At 31.7% G+C, this 14,977-nt stretch overlaps 2 protein-coding genes across 2 annotated transcripts in view; one reads left to right on the top strand and one right to left on the bottom strand.

Annotated features, from left to right (window-relative positions):
• LOC123706040 (putative uncharacterized protein DDB_G0277255) overlaps positions 1-3,618 on the bottom strand; it is a 48,808-nt gene extending 45,190 nt beyond the window's left edge. Inside the window, exon 1 of the mRNA XM_045655168.1 lies at positions 3,486-3,618. Within this exon, the coding sequence (XP_045511124.1) occupies positions 3,486-3,539 (54 nt within the window). The 5' untranslated portion in view covers positions 3,540-3,618. The remainder of the gene's footprint in view (positions 1-3,485) is intronic.
• A 3,859-nt stretch (positions 3,619-7,477) lies between these two features.
• Positions 7,478-14,533, top strand: LOC123706004 (trypsin-7-like). The gene is made up of 7 exons (XM_045655123.1): positions 7,478-7,696; positions 9,464-9,736; positions 10,418-10,508; positions 11,204-11,314; positions 12,692-12,817; positions 13,560-13,690; positions 14,431-14,533. Exons 1-7 carry the CDS (start codon positions 7,689-7,691, stop codon positions 14,531-14,533), a joined length of 843 nt encoding a protein of 280 aa, XP_045511079.1. The 5' UTR covers positions 7,478-7,688.
• The last annotated feature ends 444 nt before the right edge of the window (positions 14,534-14,977 follow it).

Raw genomic sequence — 14,977 nt, 5'->3', positions numbered from 1 at the left:
TACAGTTAATAAGCAAAGGATGCAATGCAATTGATTTAGCGGTTCACGGTTAATATTATTTATGTGTTAAATATAAATATTTATCTATAAATTTTATATTTTACAGATGAACAAGTTACTAGAATTATTATGTTGGGGAGGGATGATGGTTTTGAGCCAAATTTTCAACTACGCTATTATAAACTGTTAAATTAAATTTTTCTAATAAATTTATTTCGTAATTGGATCGTTTTATTTTATTTGTATTCATCTGTATAATTTTATTATCCTAGAAGTTCAAAAAGAAATTAATCGAATATGAATGCAATAATTTAGGCTGAATAAATGCAGACAGCAGTACACTATTTTAATATTTATTTAATATAATATAAGAGGCTTCTTAACATTTTCAATAAGATTTTGAAACCATCTTAAAAATAAAACATTATTTGTTTATTTTATTTTAATTGCAATAACATTAAATAAGAGAAAAAAATATTGCGTTAAATCATAATATAGCATCGGAAGTGTGAAATATCTTCTATTTATTATAAAATTATAATAATATATAATGTTTCCGATATTATCAACCGTATCTACAAATCCACACAAACCGTAAGGCCCTTCTCCCATTTCGATACTTCTAGAATACGATACTCGAGTAGAATACTAGTTAGATATTTGCTCGCTGCCCGATGCTCGCATATTAAGCGACTGAAAAATGACTAAATTCATCATTATTGTGCCTCGTTTTTGTAGTCGGACGCTATGTCGAGCGATTCCAGTGACGATGTAAAAGTAGGATGTACTGGATTCATCCATATATTGAAAGAAACATAAGTAAATTGTAGAGTTTTTATAGCCGCACGAGAACTACAACATGATGATAAGAATTTTTTATCTTTCTTCCGGAGAGATACGCGCGAAACGCAACGCAAAAACGACCACCTATACTAGTCGCGGACGTATAGGATACCGGTAGCGTAATGGGAAAAGGGCCTTCGAGATCTTGTCGAGATCAAACGTCAGTATCATAACGATTGACAATGTCAAAAAATAATTTGTTTTGACAATATTCGAATGTGTTGCAAAGAAATGATTTTCCAAATCCATGAAATCTATATTTTATTTATTTTTCATATATCTACGGAATTGAAATAATGATGTTATTAATTTAGATAAAAATGCATTGCTACAAGGCTATTATTATATAAATATTTTGACGCATAAAGGAAAGTTTTGTGAAGAATAAAAATTATAAACAAATATGTATCCATTGTATGCTTCCATCAAATTGGGGAGAGGTATTAAGCGACATCATTTTCATTGCTGAAGACGGGTCTATAAATAAGTTATCGGTAATTACCGACTAATTTGTACAGACTACAGGGGCAGAATTCGAAATGAAATAAGTAATTTGGGCGTAAGACAGAAAATGTGATAAATGGAGCAATGTCATTTCATCAGTTTTTGTTTTATGATTTCATCTCGGCTCCGCTATAAAACAGGATTTCCGTTTGACGATATCGGAGCGCGAGACGCTGTTTGTACTTCAATTTTCCAGAATCCCATAAAGAAAACTCAACAATCGATTCTATGGCGATCAAATTTGAAGATACTATTGTTTGTGTTTTGAATTAAGCATTAAACAAGGAGTAAGTAGTTGTTAGGCTTGAGCTTATTTCATTTAAATTCATAAAAGGTAGCTAACCTTACAGCTACTATTTAAAATCATAATACTAATTACACATACTTAGTAGCCAATTATCGTGTGCTTGTGTTTTAAAATTAATAATTAAATTGACATACAATATAGTAACAATGTGATGTTTGTTATTGAAGTTTAGATTTCTGATTGAGCCATTCCGGTAAATTGAAAATGGATCTGATAGCAGTTTAGCTTTTAACGATCGACTTGGCATAAGTCATTTTAAATTTGATTGAAAATGTGTTCGGATCGAAATTAATATTCATAGAATCTTATAAAAATAATATCGTTTAATCCCGTGTGTTATCAGAGATTATTTCTGTGCTTTATATAAATAATGTAGATTTTTATTTATAAGAACGAGGATTCAGATTATAACAAAATATATTAGCCATCTTGCTGTATTGATTTTCCACTCGTTGTCCTGACAATTTAAAAGCTTTGGATTTGAAGAAATCACGGATACATTTCTCGGATATTCTTATCGAACAAAATAGCTATCTCAAAACGCGTTATCTAATCTATTCCTTAGTCTACAGTCAACTCATTTAATACATTTCAATACTTACAACTTCTACATGTTAAACTTTACGCATAATAATTATCTATAAATGGCGTTTGCATGAAATTCTGAAGAGCGTTTCAGTTTTAAGTGCTAAATATTCATTGACTCAATTCCTTTTGAGACGCTGTATCATGTATGGAGGATGCTTAAGCCCCTTCAAGGTAATGTGCTCTAGCCTCTAAGAGGCATTGGTTTATCATGTACCTAACGGCCTTGCTAATTAGCTATTAATATTTAATACCTGAGAATATTTAATTGGATTAAAACAATCGAGCGCATGCAGATATCGTTAATAAAGCGGTTTCAGATTAAAATTTACGTTACTTTTGAACAAATACTCTACTAGTTTTTAGGTGAACTATTTTAATTTATTAAAAGATGAGACTTTTACTTAATTATTTACCCTTAATTGTCCAATTTGTATAATAAAATAGATAAGAAAACAAAGGACAAAGGGTTTTCTGTAGGTATTTATGACAAAGTATGTTTTATAAATCTTTTATAGACGCACTTAAAATAATTATGTTTGTAAGTGTCCTTAACAGAAGCAAACGTTCATAAATCAACTCATTTTACATCAAAAAGCTTATAATGATTTAAGGATTGATGAAATCTCAATATTCTTATTATCATAATAAATTTTTTTTGTGGCCTTTGTTTTTATTTCTGATTCGTAGCCCGTATGAAGAGAGGTACCGTACCCGCATCTGATTTACGTCTTTATTAAACATCTTGTTTGTCCTTAACTTAATTTTATTTTTGTTCTCACATATTTCTTTTTAAAAGGTGAATTCCTATTTATAGATAGATATATATTTTTAGAATCATTGATTTTTTTACACAATAATTCCCCGACTTGTATAATATAATTGAATTTTAAAATTGATGTTAAATTATTCTTAAATGTTGTTTTTTTTAATTACAGTTAGGCCCAGATTTATTTGAATACATTCATTTTTTCTTACTATCATTCCAATAATGCTTATAGTATACTACAACATAATATAACTTTATTAGAAAATTTAATCTGTCAAAATAAATATTTATGTGAAAAAAATTTAGTTTGTTTTATTGTGTGACCAAAATGTTCATTTAATATAAGTTAGTCCTTCCAAGGAATTTTATGATTTTAAACAGATATAAATAAAAAATATTTAGAACGGAAATATAATCTAGTAAATATATTACAAAATATATTTGAAGAAAACAATAAAATAGTAAAGTCATTCTTACCGCACGTCCTTGAACTGTTACGAACAGTGCCAAAAAGAGGCACGAAGTCCACATCACGTAGCCGCGTAGTCCTCGTAGGCGGTTGACGTAGCGGTCTGCTACAGTCGAAGGCCTTCGCGTGACTGCCGCAAGCTACGAGACCTCGCGTGTCGCCGCGTAGCTCGCCCACATTATGTAAACAAAATATTTGACAACACGGACGACGCGGACGATGGGCTACTTCAAAGAATAACTTTGTAATGCACATCTGCGTAGAAGAATTATTGTAATTGTAATAAGATATCTCCACATGGTGTATTTTAAGTAGATGGGCAGAAAATAAAGCACAATTTTCTAAAATGCGTTTTTTCGAAGTGAAATGATAGAAGAGTAATTTGTTTTACAAAATAAATGCGTTGCTAAAGATTTAGGTATACTTTTTGACCAAAAATTGTCATTCCGTGACCACTATGATCAGATGATTGGAAAAGCGCTCCGTATATTGGGTTTTATTTCTAGATTTTCAAAGGAATTTCTCAGACCATCTACATTTATTTACCTTTATAATACTCTGGTACGCACGAATCTGGAATATGGGTCAATCATTTGGTCACCTTACTACCACATTCATAATGACCGTATCGAGAGAGTACAGAAAAAAGCACTTCGATTGGTAAACTACAGATTTAACGCAGGAGACAAAATATCCTATGAAGATAAATTGGAGATGTTTAAGGTCACGAAACTTTCAACGCGCCGACAGTACCAGGATCTTATATTTCTTCATCATATTACTTATACACTTTCATATTGACTGTCCAACTCTGCTCTCACTTCTTAATTTTAACATAAAACCTAATCCCAGACACCCTTCTCTCTTCTGCATAAATGTTTTAAACTTCTTTCTATAATCCCATGGTCCGTATGTGTCGCCTGTATAATGATTTGACTTCGCGTAAGCCTAACACAGAACTTGACGTATTTGATCCAAAACTGGGTAAATTTAAAAATCAAGTCAAAACCGTGCTCAAGTTCTATGATAATTTAAAATTTAAAATTTAACTTTCATAGTTCTGTTTATTAGACATAATTTATTGTTATTTAACTACTGTGATGAAATGTAATGAACTTTATGTGATTGTATGTAATGTAGGTATTTATTGACTTAACTGTATTTTATATTTTATGTGATTGAATGTAATGTAGGTATTTATTGAATTAACTGTATTTTATGTGATTGAATGTAATGTAGGTACTTATTGACTTAACTATATTTTATGTGATTGTATGTAATGTAGGTATTTATTGACTTAACTGTATTTTATGTGATTGAATGTAACGTAGGTATTTGAAATGAAATGAAAGGAAATGAATCTATGAATTGTGCTAAATAATATAATTTTTAATATATTTTTTTTTAACCTCAATTGTGCTGTGTACACACAATTTGGCTGGCATTTTACCGCAACATGATTGTGATTAAACTTGTGTATATTTAGTCAAAATTGTCAGCTGTGATGTGTACCTATTTAAATAAATAAATAAATAAATAAAATAAGTATGAATACTGCAAACAATTCTTCAAGCTATGTGAAATACTTATAATATCAACAAAGCTAATAGAATTATAATCCAATTATCTTGTGTAAATAAAATGTGAATGAACAAACTTCAATAACGTTCTATCCATCTGTCTATTTGTTTAAAAATTATAAATTTAGGGATTACGACTAAGTTCGTAATCTCTGTACCAAGGAAAATAATACTTTTAGGGCAATATTGACAGTAGAAGCAATAGATTAAGCTTTAAATGTATTTTTATCGCATATTGATGTTTAACGGTCCATTTTTTTATTTTAGAACTTTATTGGAACTACTAACTGGACAATATCATCTTATAAATGAACTTCAAAAGCAACCAATGACTCAATGAGGTCTACAAATGAAGAAAGCGCTAGAAAGTCAATTCGTATTGTTTAGTTTGCTTTTCATCGTTCAATGAAAGGAAAACATTTTCATGGAAATATCTTATTACCTCGCCTCTCGTAAATTGTGTTTATTTTATGATGTCATAATATATATTTTAAACTTGGTACTTATTATTTATTAGAATGAATCACAACACCAAATAAACGTGAGTTTTCCTAACAAAATAAATCTAAAAACAGTAAATAATATTTTGCACTAGTATCATGATATTATGTATGTATAGTACATTTTTCTCTGAATGATGATGATATCATTAATTTTTAATACATACTCTAATAAACAAAGATAAAACAGGCAGGATAAAGCGGGAGAACCAAAAGCCCCGCATTCATTTCATATTACTGCAAAAACTTCAGCAGCTTTTGTTTAAAAACTTTTGTTTGAAACACTCGAGATACGAACCAAATAGCTGGAAGAGCGCAGAGGAGTAATGATCCTGCGGAGAAAAACTCAACCTTTTCGATGCATAGATGCAATTTATACAACTGAGGTTTAATATAAAAGTGCTTGTACAAGATAATATTATTATTCGTATTCCATATGCAAATGAAACAGATGTACATCAAAGTGTAGTACATGTTGTTTGTGTATTCACAAACAACATGTACTACACTTCGATGTTTATATACATCTGTTTAAAAGATTTTCAAGTTGTAGGTACATTTCATGCAAGTCCATTCAGCTTTCATTGACCTTAGGTCTGCTAGACTGAAACATTTGTTTTTCTCTACCATTTGGGCAGATAAAACTTACAAGTTGACTGCACTACTCAAAGACATATAGAACGCACAACGAAGTTGTAACCAGTAGTTAAAATAACAATAATCATCCAAGAAAAAAATAAATTTTACATTCCTTCAAATTATTTTAAACGACTGATGATGACTTACTTACTTTATTTACATTTTATTACGCTGGTTTCTTTTATCAAATATAGTTTAATTTAAATATACGAGTAAATATTAAAAATGCGTACACAATACACATATATAAAGTTTAACCTTCATATTAATTAATACAAAGGAAAATTGTTATAATCCTGACCTAATCAAATATTCTGGTCCCTCGTGCAAAACTTTTTTAATTAATCCAATCCCGTTTTTTGAGCAAAAAATAACTTGATGAAACAATTTTGATAACGTTAAAATTCAGATTAAAATCAAAGCGTTTGTAAAGACGTTTCTCTGGATGCTGTTATTTCGATAATTGCCCGTTATTACCACAAAGCGATTAGTAAAAGCTTGGGGTAATTTGTCTGCAATCATTAAGGCTAACTGGATCCTTGATCGATGTGACTGACCTTTATCTTGAATGAACAGAAGTGTTGGGGCAATCACGATGAATAACCGAGCCAATTAACTTTATTGCATGATTCTTTTATCCTTTTAATAACGGGAATGTTTGGAAACTATTACCATTTTGCATTTGCGAATCGTATTTATTTAATTAATATATATGGGAAAAATATTTATCAGATAAATTGAATATGAATTCAACTTTATTTGCACTTTATTACCTTACTCTATCGAATTAAAATAGAGGTAAAATATGAATTTAAAAAATCGAATTCAGCATCAGGTTCAGATTGTAGATTGGCAGATATTTCTTTACATTAGCAGAGCAAAGAAAGATTTTGTTTGTTAAGTATTACTTTTCGAATGAAAATTATTAAAACACCCGTCAATTTCAGTAAATAAAATATGAGCACACTGTAATAAACGGGCCACTGTAATAAATAAACGGGCCAGAGCTTCGCAGTACACTGTTGACTTATACACTTTTCTAGTATTATAAAACAAAAAAGTAAATCCGTCCGACTTCCTTCCGCGGACGTGATGAGAATATTATGGCACAAAGACGCACATAGTTTTAGACACGTTCGTCCAAACTGTGCAGGGTACCCTTGAATTCTTCAACTCATAATAACGCGTGACTAACATGTTTCATCCGAAGCGCCGCAATCGAAACTGTATCTTATTCCTAACTTCTTAAGAACCACTCAATTTCTGGCGTCGAATAAAAATATTACGCAATGAACAGAACGCATAAACCCCATATCAGCCATACAGCTTACAAAGTATGATTGAGAATTTTATAGAGCTCTTTGTTTATCGCTTCCATACTTAAATCAAGTCTCGAGACGAGATTTCGCTGCTAACAAGCGACTGTTGAAAATATTTGCTATTATGCGGCGAACTGAAACGAATCAATACCATTAAAATTCATACTTTGAAGATGACTATGTAAGTAAACAACATGATTGCGATACGAAGCTTATAATACGGGTATTACGTTCGCACAGATAAGCTATTCAGATTTCAAACAGATATCGAAATGAGATCACAATATAAGTTGCTTGAAAATGGAAAGGCGTACTTAAATGGGTACATAGACTGAATATTTAGAATGAGTCTGATTAAGAACTCAAAACTATCTGATTTATTAAAATATAATATATTTCATATTATGTATACCTATGTGAAATTATATACTAAAAATATTAATATAAACACTCACACATAGACGACGTGAACTATATTGTTAGACCGTTTATCGATAATTATATGCCACTCCCATATTACTCGCTTGATAAACTAACCTGAATAGCATTTGTATTAAAGGGGGAATAGTTTATTTTTAAATGAATATTGATTTAACGTGAACACTAGCTGTGTTCATTCGCCGTACATAATAGGCACACTAGATTAGTTCCACTTGGAATGGCGAGGAAGTAAAAGAGAAGCCGCTCTGAACAAAATCTGTTACGTTCCGGACAAAAACTCATAAGGGATTACTGTCTAAGCCTCGAAATTTACTTTAGGCTACGGAGAGGATACGTATTATTTTGTAGTATCATAATATCGGTTTAGCAATACACATTTTTCTAAGAAATAACTCAATGATTAAATATGCTGTAACTTAATTTAAACATAAGATGACGCGCGGCGTTGCTTGCTCAAATTTGATTTTAGCTGACTTTTAATGTGAAGTTTAACTGATAATGCAATAACTTTTTACTGTGTGTACACGTTATAACGTGTAAGTTTGATTATGATGACATTAAAAACGTTTTTATTTATTAAATAGATGAAAAAATAATCCTAGCCATTGAGTAACTTGAAAGTTTGAAACCATTCACAGAAACTCCAACTAAGAGGCGTTAAAAATATAAGTGATGGAAACTGTAAATCGAAACTTCATTTCAAGATTTACTTGGAAAATAACCAAATTCCGATACTAACTTTCATACTCCATTTACCCAACTGTCATGTAATCTTCAGCGGTTTCGAACCCAAGTTTGTGATATATCGGAATCGGATGAAAACTTATACCTACAATCATCTTCATAATATAATAATATTATAATATGGTTTTACTTTTGTGCTGTGCGCAGTGCTCCGCTCCTGTTGGTCAGCGTGTTGATATAGCCTATAGCCTTCATCGATAAATGGTCTATCAAACACCGAAATAATTTTACAAATCGAGAGAAAACTGAGATTAGCGCGTTCAAGCAAACAAACAAACAAACCCTTCAGCTTTATAATATTAGTATAATATCTTAACTAATAATATATATTTTTTTGTATTTGCTACCTCATTAAAAACGTGTTATTTATTTTTGATTTGCTCATCTGAAATTTTATCGATTAGGTGCGGCTCAATGTTAATCAAAGAAAAGGAACAAATGCCCAGGCACTGAATTCTTTAATTAATCTACATCAAACAGAAACAGTGGCATCTTACAAGCGATTCAGCAAAAATAAAATTAGTACCTAATTAGATACGTATTGCAAAAATATAGAAGCAAATATATTATATAAAATGATATTTTGTTTGCCATTACACAATATCTAGTATTTTAAGCAAAATGCTTTTAAGTAAAGAAATAGAATATTATGAAAATCATTCTGACGAATAAATTTCACCACAATAACAAGACCCGGAATATCTATACATTAGAATACAAAATATGAGATGTAGTTTTTATTCAACACTAACTTTATTTTCAGGTTTGCGTATATCTTATTCATACTGCCTGAAGCGTCCTCGTATCGTTACTTGCCAGCGCTGGGACTTATTCCATATTCCTCTACCTCAGAACGTGATCTGCTCGCAAATATAACAGAAATACCGCATCACGTTTTAATAGTTTATAGTACATGGTATTGTTCTGGAAGTTTGACAGGCAGCAGGATTGTTGTTACGGCGGCTAGCTGCTTCGCAAGATACAAAGGCGAGACGATTACTGTGAAAGTAGGCGCTGAATCGATAACAGCTAATGGGTAAGGCATTTAGAGGGAAGGTCTTAATTTCCGATGACAATAAAGATGTCTCAAACTCGATTAGAATGTAGAGAATGTGGATATATAAGTATAGGTAATTTGCGAAACTAATGACATGATCTCTTGTTCCCAACATTAAAGTTTGTGAATTATTGAGTTTATTTTTAGTTTTTAGTTTATAATGTGATTAAAATTTCTCGTGAGAATTTCGTTATATTATACATTTATATTTTTATTTCTAATGCATTATTAATTCTTTTGTTTTAAAATTTTTCTGAGAAGTAGTTAGGTTTCTAAACATAACCGCCAATATTTAGTCAAACAAGTTATCATTATCATTCTTTATTTACAATATTTAATCACAGAAAAAAGATAAATAACTGTCTATCTTTGTGTCCCCACAAAAAATATCTGACATGAGATTAAATTGTGCGAAAGGAAGGTGAGGGAGACGTTGATTTATACAAAATATGGTCACGATTCTATTTGCCCAAGTTTTTCCTTATCCCTGTAAGTACGATGAAACTTTCACGTATGTTATTAATTCCTTCGTGACCGATCTTGATCTTGGCATGGTGAAAGGAAAAATATATAATAAACCGAGATTTTTCCGAAATATTTTATCTAAAACATTCTTAAATTGTAGTATCCTTATATTTCTATTGTTTGTATTTTTTTCAGACAAGTTATAACAGTTATCGAAATGAAAACGCACGAATATTTTAGACACTTGAACAAAATTGATAATGACATTGCAATGTTAGTTTTAAAGGTAGGTGAAGGGTTCACTAAACTCCCTGCTATTTTATGATAACAAATAGAGTGAAATATTAGTGGGTAGACTTGTTAAATCTTTAATTTATTTAAAATATTTATTCATCATCGTGCCCCTAATATTATTTTATATTTACAATTAGGTACAAAATCAGAAAATATGAAACTGTAGTAACAAAAGTAATATACTAAAATAAAAACGAATAACAGTAAGCATAACGCATAACATATTTTATGCCATATTATAATTTCAGAGATGCCACCTCTAAGCTCCTAAAAATTTATGCTAAAAAGTTGATCTTATTTCTTGAGCTCAATGTACAAAGGTTGCCAACTTTTAACTATGTATGGCACCTGTGCGCTAACCGTCTTTTACGGTACTTTATAAAAAAACATTTTAGGGAATTCAGTTATCGTTCAGTTAAAGATGAATAGAATTTTTTAATAAGTATTTATCATATTCAAAATATTAGGAATTGAAGTATGGTGTACCTATATTTACATATAGGTACACCATACTTCACATAATATTGAATCTAATAAAAAGGTTTATATGCGTAGCACAACTCTACGACTCTACCTTAGATTACAAGACTCTACGATACAAATAACAGCAAAAAATGTAAACTTAGATTTATTCCCGGGATTGTATTTATACATACCTATATAAATGTACTTGTAAAATAATTTCAGGATCATGTCAATTTTGAAGACGGTGGTGGTGTACAGAAAGCCATGCCGATAGAAGCAGATGTCGCATTTCATATTAATACTCCTCTGAACGTTTATGGATGGGGAGGCCCAGTACGTTTTGAGATCTTTAGTAGAAGTTTCAATCTCTTAGCTTTTTCTATTACTGCGCCATCTTTTGTAAATAACGAAACTTACTATGTTCTAAATTTTTTCAGTATTCGAAGCCCATAAATTTCTACGAGTTCTTTGTACGGTAACTAGATGGCGCTGTAATAAAAATTAGAATATTTCTTGGCAAATTCAAAGATATGTTTGGCTAAAGCGAAGGGGACTATAAATAATTCAACTTCAGTATCTACAGCGCCTATTGTCACACATAAGTACCGACATGGTGAAATAACAAGGGAACCGTTTTACCTTTTGGCAATAGAAGTATCGTATAGGGTTAGGATAAGTGCTCGTTGGGTCTCAACTAAAATGTAGCCAGCTCTAGCTCTATTCAGAACACGAAACTCAATTTTTATTTTTTATAAATTCCTTTACTTATACTAAAACATTTTCTCTAGCATTTCCATGTAATTTTTAATACAAACTGATATAAGACCAGACCAGCTTTAATTCCAAATACATTTCATGCGAATGCTCGACGTTATGTTCGGCGAAATGCGCACAGCTCGTAACGTATACGTGCATATTTTTGAAGTGAAACTTCTATCAGGGTTGGAAAAAAATTTAGTGTAACATTTTTTCGTCCTACGTGTGATATTTTTCCGTTACGCGCCATCTTTTTCTTATCCTTACAGTTAAAATTGCATATGGTAAATTATTTTTTTAAAAAATAAGGTCATAAAGAAGTTTCACTTCTTACGTGTGTACACCAGTACACGCACAAATTTTTTTTTTTTTTTGGTTTGCAGTTTGCACTTTTGCATTAGAACAAGTGTTGATAATTATTAAAAAAACAAAATACCCGACTGCACACTAAAAAAAGAGTAAAAATCCTATATTAATTACTCCCGTGATTGAAATGAATCTAATGATACCGCATACATATTTTTTTAAAGGGAAATTTAGAAAAAATATTATTATGTCTTTATCCCGTGGGACTTTTAGGATAAAATGTATCCTATGACACTCCCGTAATCAAGACAAATCTAACGATACCTCATACATCAAAATCCATCAAGCCGTTTAGGCTACAGGTGGTCACAAAGGAAAAGACATACATACATACTTACATACACTCGAAAAACATTACCCTCCTTCTTTGGCAGTCGGGTAAAAACATTACCCTCCTTCTTTGGCAGTCGGGTAAAAAGCTTTGTTATGCGTGCTTTTGCTCGATAAACCACCACTATGCACGTTAGTTTTACAATCGTTGTAACAAAATAATAAGTGGATAATCTAATGACTAATCTATTCCCACTCTTAATGCTATTTCGCATATCTTAATGTTGTCGAATACTCATATTTATATCGCACTCTAAGGAGAAAGCAGTAAAGTACCAAAATATGCCGCTCTGTTCCGTGATGGCAGTCATGGAGAAATTGGAATGTCAGAAACAGTACGGACATCTGATAACGCCATCAAACTTTTGTGTGAGATATAATCCAGTAAGTAGGTCACTAAACAATTAAGTCACTTATTATTTTGGTATATTTCAGTTGATAGTAGGTATTTAAGAAGTGAGTTAGATCTTATTAAATGCTGTGGTTACTGGTTAGTCTGCTCGCGCTAATCTCGGGGTCCGATTTGAAAAATTCTTTCGGTGTTGGATAGCCCATTTATCGAGGAAGGTTATAGGTTATCATTACGCTACGGACAACAGGTGTGGAGCCACGGGGGTGAAACCGCGCGGAGCAGCTAGTTCCTAATATAATTACTAAATTAACGACCCTCACTTGATGGGTTGGACGATCTAAACACGTACGTTTATGAGAAACGTCATATTTCTACAATTACCTAAATTACTCTACCTTCATCATCATCATCATCATCAGCCCATATACGTTCCCACTGCTGGGACACGGGCCTCCTATGAGGGTACAGGCCATAATCCACCGCGCTGGCCAAGTGCGTGTTGGCGGATGACACATGTCGTCGAACTTTTTAATTCTTCGACATGTCGGTTTCCTCACGATGTTTTCCTTCACCGTTCGAGCTGTGGTGATGTTACAACATGCGCAGATAAATTGAAAAATCAATTTATTTCCTACGCGCTCGCCTGGTCTCGAACCACGGACTTATCGATTCGAAGTCTAAGGTCTCACCACTGTGCCACCACTGCTCTACCTTACTGAATGTATATTTATGAAAATATATTTATATATTTTTTATATTTTTACTATTTTTCAGCAACGGAACCTGAGTGACAACGGTGGAGGTGCGATTTTCAATAAATCCCTCGTCGGTATCCTCTCTGCCGGTGGAACAAGTAGCAAGGGACCATATTTCGCTATCCTTACAAATATTTCATACTTTAATAAGTATGTAGTCCAATTAATAATGTGAAACACCAAACAGTCTTGTTGGCATTGATTATATGTTTTTATAACATGAACATCAAAACTCTACAACGTACTATATATATCCAGCTCTATGTTCCTTCTGAAAACTTCTCTTCTTGTTAACAATAAAGGTAAAACATGAATTAAAATTTTGTCATAAATGGTAATAGGTACAATGTTTATAAGCAGGACATAATTATCAACTATGACGTAGGTACCTTATCTAAAATAAGTTCGAGAAGCCAGAGTGTAAATATTTACTGATCTTGCTTACTATTGTAGTAATAATTCTATTTGATGAGACAGCTCAGGTCACATCTTTCAGATGGTCATGTGATTTTAATTTTTATTAAAGCAAACTTTGATAAAATCACATTCATCCATTGTTTATGTTAGGCGTAGACGGTACGTAGGTAGAGCCTGCTGCAAGTTGTCGCAATGCGGGGTGTTGGTTTTTAGTATCCATACGTCAGAAAATCTGCTTACAAATACTTAGGCTGGTTGCAGAGCTTGACCGACCATCAGTGCGTACATTCATCCATCTGTCTAAATACTAAGCCCGGAGTTATATCATTTTCCGTCTCTGTTGATATGATTGACATTGATTCATATAAAAATATCAAATTTATAATATCTTATAAATAAAATCTGACGATAATTTCGTACTACCAATAGGTATAACAGAAATTATAATTAAACTACATTTTGTATTGTTTCAGGTGGATTAAACTAAACACGAAGAATTTTTTGAACAAGTACTGTTCCATGCATAATTCCGGTGACTATTATCATATAGACTCTGTAGAATTCCCAGAAGCTTGATCCGTAGAATATACACGTTTCTACAAAGTGAGAAACTGCGCGCTTTTGAATGTAGAATGTGGGTATATTTATTTGTTACGTATTAAAAAAGGTGTTCAACACCTTAATGGATCGAATTATCACATTACCTTTTCATTTGATTTGAATTAGCTCCTAGACTAGAAAACTTGGATATTAAAGGCTGGGACGATTACTGAAAACGATGTGCTTTGTCAGTGTCGTCTCTCGTCATTGAAAAGTTAAGGGACAAATGGATCTATAACAGGGAGACAGGGGCAATAAAAACAATAGGTATTAAATTCAAATACTTTTTACAATTTTTGTACCGCCTTGTTATCCACGAATTAAAAGCAATAACAAAAACAATAAATAAAAACATATTTATTTAATATTTCTAATTTTTGTTATCTTTGTTTTGCATTTACTTATAAATCATCGTGAAAC

The sequence above is a fragment of the Colias croceus genome, chromosome 3, assembly GCF_905220415.1.
Source record: "Colias croceus chromosome 3, ilColCroc2.1".
NCBI classification, from domain to species: domain Eukaryota; kingdom Metazoa; phylum Arthropoda; class Insecta; order Lepidoptera; family Pieridae; genus Colias; species Colias croceus.
This window is presented reverse-complemented; position numbering and strand designations above follow the sequence as displayed.